This window comes from Poecilia formosa, unplaced genomic scaffold (genome assembly GCF_000485575.1).
Source record: "Poecilia formosa unplaced genomic scaffold, Poecilia_formosa-5.1.2 Scaffold1021, whole genome shotgun sequence".
NCBI classification, from domain to species: domain Eukaryota; kingdom Metazoa; phylum Chordata; class Actinopteri; order Cyprinodontiformes; family Poeciliidae; genus Poecilia; species Poecilia formosa.
This window is the reverse complement of record NW_006800960.1, coordinates 33,306-37,989: the sequence shown is the minus strand read 5'-3', so window position 1 is coordinate 37,989 and position 4,684 is coordinate 33,306. Positions and strand designations below refer to the sequence as shown.

The following is a 4,684-nucleotide window of genomic DNA, read 5'->3' as shown; positions in this document are numbered from 1 at the left end:
ACTCGGCCCTATTACAAGTTTTATCGTAGTTTAATACAAAAATCATCGTTAGCTTACCTGAACCGTCTGAGCTACCTGCTTTCCTCCCGCTGCAAGGCGGAGATCAGCTCCTCCTCACCATATCGCAGCTTTCCTCCCACTGTCACATTTTCTTGAAAAAAAATCACAATCAGGCTATAAAAATAGCTCAGCTCTCTCTTCTTCTTTAGAGCCTGGAGGCGGGGCGATACACCCCCACCAGGAGGCTGTACCCTGCGACAGAGCCAATTTGGGCCGGTGGTAACCCGGTTACTCCGAAACAGAGCCGAGTGGAGTCGGGTTGTTAAAGTAGAGCCGGTGGAAAAGGGGCATAATTGGAAAGGGAAAGACAACTGGATGAATTGAACTCTGAACTTTCATAAAGTGTAATTAAAAACAAAGACCACTACCTGGCCACGAAAAACCTATTGCATAGACTTAGTCACAACTTTAAGTTCCTGTTGAACTAGATGTGAACTATCAGGTCATTTCTACCCTTATAATTTCCTCATTTTGTGGATGTAACAAGACTAAAAGCTCTATAAGTATCCAGTGATTCTGCAGTAAGGACTGAAGGTACTGGCTGGATAAGAAGACGGATCATTCTGCATCAGGTTTGCTGATCAAATTTCTTATCATCTTAGTGCCACTGTGAGTTTTTCTTAACATGTATGCTTTATTTTAACTTTTCTTCAGCTTGCAAATTTGCATCTTCTCATCATCTGCACCATGAAGTTGTTGGCTGTGTTCCTCCTGGTTTCCTCTGCGGTCGTTCAGGCCAGTGGTAACCATGAGTATTTATTAAATATTAAGAAATCATAAATAAAATATATTTTTTTAAATATCTAAAGCTGTCTCCGATGATGGCTCTCCTGGTGACAGTCAGTGGATGTTTTCAGTCATTGTTTCCATTTCCTTGGCATGATTGCCTAAAGCACAAACTCTAAAATATATCTTCTTGTATTTACTTTGCTAAACATAATGCAATCCTTCTCCAGATAATTTATTAGTCATCTCAAAATGTCTCCACTGTACCTTTCAAAGTACACACTGAGTCATATCTTGTCAATGTGGGCATTATGTTTTAGAATAAATTTAATGTTTCAATTTGATGTTATAATTTGTCACAAAATAAAGTTATTATCAAACTAATGCCACATAAACCAGTTAACTGGAAGCCTGCGTTTGTTTTTCATCAGCATGTGCTTCTGGCTGGACTCTGATCTTCAATCGCTGCTTTATCTATGTTCCCAATTACATGACTTGGGCGGATGCAGAGGTGATTTTCAACACTTTGCTCTTATTTCCTGTTGCTCTGCTTTATTTCACAGTGAGAAATAAAACAAACTTCATTTAGTTGTTGTGTGTTTATCTGTAGAAAAACTGTCTGTCCATGGGGGCAAACCTTGCATCAGTTCACCACCTGAACGAGTACCGTCAGGTTCAGGCTCTGATAGCTATAGCAGGTCACGGGTTCAAAGAAGCATGGATTGGAGGCACTGATGCACAGCAGGTATTTCTACCAGAATACTTTAGTTGTGAAATATTTTATAAGATATTAAATGAAACATATCATCTGCTGAACTTTGTCTTGCAGTGGGGCACTTGGTTGTGGAGCGATGGAAGCCCGATGAAATACACAAACTGGTGTCCATGGCAGCCTGATAATCATTTTGGCTCCCAGCACTGCCTACAGATGAACTATTCAAGTAAAGAAAATGTCACGTCTGCTTTTCTGTTGGTATAAGAACTGATGAGTAAAAAGTTTATTTACTTTGCATATAAACGTTTTAGTTGACCTCCAAATACAGTTGAAAGCAGAAGTTTACATTTGATCAAACTCATTCAGTTCAAAAGATAGTTATCCATGATACTGACCAAATGTATGTAAACTTCTGAATTTGAAGAAAATTACAAAAGAAATCTCCAAAATAAATTCTTGCCAAGTTTTATGGCATTTAGCAAATAGAAATACTTTTGACAATTAAAAGTACCTTAAAACAAAGACATTTGGTCTGACTTAATTTCAGACATTGTTTTGTATTCTGTGTAATTAAATGTCTGGTTAAAACTATATTTACTACATAAACTTCAAAACCTTATGATAATTTATTGTTGCAAATTAGTTTAGTTAATAATCCTTTTCAGTCATCTTGTTAGGTCACTTCAGGGTTTTCATTATGTGATGTTTACTGATTTGTTGTGTTGCTCCTAGTTGGAAAGTGCTGGGATGACATGAAGTGTACTCACAGAAACCCTTCTGTCTGCGCCAAGAAGATCTGAAAAAAAGGTTCCCAAAGGGGCCTGATGTGTAAAACAGAACCAGTGGAGGATGAATGCTAGGAGTTTCTGTTTACCTGCCATTTTGCAACTTTATAAAGATATTTCTGCTTCTTCACTTCATATCATTTCTGTCTTTAATGCAACCTAAAGAATGAAGCGACAAGCAAACAGCAGCTGGATTGTCTCTCTGTAATAAGATCAGACTGAATAAGTTATAATAAAAGATCATCTAAGCAAAACTTTCTTTTGTTCTTTGGCTTAGCAAGAATAAAACTCTGAGCAATCAAAACAAGACAATGTGTGGTTTATTCTGACTTTGTGTTGTTCTGTTTTCTTAATTATTTTAACACTATCATATGCTAGTTATTACAATATAAATGTCATTATAACAAGTTTAAGGCAAACCTGAGGTTCTTTCGTCATAAAAGCAGAGAAAAGTTACTTTCTATCAGCTGGTGATGTATTTTTGTCTTTACTTTGTCCTGGGACTGCTCTCATTAAAAGGCATGTGTGGAAGAAAGTTTGAAGTTATTTCCTCTGGATTTAATAATAATTAGTAAAAAATGTTCCTAGATATAGATAATGTGTTGTTGGACACAGTAAACAGGGAAACAATAGGCAACAAGTAAATCACCAAAATTTTCATTTAAAGTGAGATTTTATCTCACTGGAACTAATGTTTTAAACAAAAGTTTTAAAGTGGGAAAAGTTTCCTAGTTTGCTACTTTCTGTGCTGCAGTATCAACATTTAAAGTGGAGCTGTTACATGTTGTTTCTTCTAAAATACATCTGAGTTTGTTTGACATGTTGAGTCATTGCATGGAATGCTTTAATTTAATTTTACACTGATTAATTAAGATGATATTTCCAGCTTTCGTTAACTGATCTGCTTTGGCTCCAACATTCAGGCTCAAGTTCAACACTTCTGTTTACTTTAGTTATCCCTCTGTCCCATTTGCTTGTAATAATAGTTTGTTCTGTGGCATCTGATGTCAGGCAGAGTTGCAAAAGCAGTTGTTGATATGTTCAGATGTGTGGTTTTGAAATGCAACAAAGGATAACACAGGTTCATCTGATACCTTTAAGTCTTGATGCAATGGACCTCACCAAGCTCCGCCCAGAAACGCCCTCTAAAATCCCACGTGGCTGCATGTCTCACAAACAAAGCCTCGCGTAGCTTAGTTTCTATGTAAACATGGCGTCTTTCACTTCGACTGACTCTCTGCGGCGTATATCTGAGTCGATTACTTTAGCATTTCTGCCGGATTTTCACAATATATCAGCCACGACAATGGAACCAACAAGTTCATGTCAAATTTTTTGGACGACATCAAGGTGTTTGAGCCACGCGATGCCTCCAACATTGTGCGCGTCACAGCAAAATGCTACCGGGAAAACAGCAGATCCTCACATCCTCAGCATAAATATAGCTGTGAACAAGATCACTGATGCCTATTGTTCTTGCAAGGCTGGGTAAGTCTGCATTCATGGTTTTGAGGGTTACTTTTGAAACCAGTGATTTCTGTTGTTGGCAAATGTTTCAGTGTGCCTAGGCCTGATACACTGCACTCGGTGCTAGCATGGCTAACACAATTAGTTTAGTAAAAAGCCCTTTCAGGTAGAATAAAATCTTTAATATATGTCAGATACGGTACACATTGCATATTTATCTGTTCAGCTAACGTAAGACTGTATAACAGACAGGCTTCAAGGTGTAGAAGTTGTATCGGTATTGCCATTATCAGTGTTGTGGTACTCGAAATTGGTCTTGGTCTCGAGACCGGTCTTAAGTCCATTTTTTGATGGTCTCGGTCTCGTCTTGGACTCGACCGCATTTGGTCTCGGTCTTGTCTCGGTCTTGGGCGCTGAGGACTCGGCATTTTATTTCAAGACCAGTCGAGACCGCAACTGTGAAAATACCACTAAACGTGCAGCATACTGTCCAGTTTATTTGTTAACATCTTTGTTTTCAGTGGATGCAAAATGCACCAATTAAAATCCAAGCAACTACGTGTTTCTCCCCCTCCCCCTCCCCTCCCCACCTTTCACTCGCACGCGGCGCTCTGAGACATGCGCAGTGGTTTTCTCTCAGCGGCAGAAAATGTTTGTATAATCGTCTGTAATGGAATATCGCTGCATAAACCATAACAAATCCGATGGCCACAGCTAACTCAGCAGCGCTTCGCTTTCACAGACGGTGGAGACAACATCTAACTGTCTATACAGCTAGCGTAACTAGCTATATAGACACACATAAGCATTGTGATGAAAAAAAGTTGTCACTCACTGCGCTGAATTATTGTGCGGAGATGTTGACTGACTTGTCGCATATATGGGACAACGCTGTGTCCAAAAGTCTGCAATATAGTGAGGTGACATTCAG

At 38.8% G+C, this 4,684-nt stretch overlaps 1 protein-coding gene across 1 annotated transcript; it reads left to right on the top strand.

The window, feature by feature from the left end:
• Nucleotides 1–747: 747 nt before the first annotated feature.
• Nucleotides 748–2,590, top strand: LOC103132378 (type-2 ice-structuring protein-like). Its single transcript, XM_016667351.1, has 5 exons — nt 748–802; nt 1,218–1,297; nt 1,397–1,531; nt 1,616–1,731; nt 2,238–2,590. Exons 1-5 carry the CDS (start codon nt 748–750, stop codon nt 2,299–2,301), a joined length of 450 nt encoding a protein of 149 aa, XP_016522837.1. The 3' UTR covers nt 2,302–2,590.
• Nucleotides 2,591–4,684: the final 2,094 nt, after the last annotated feature.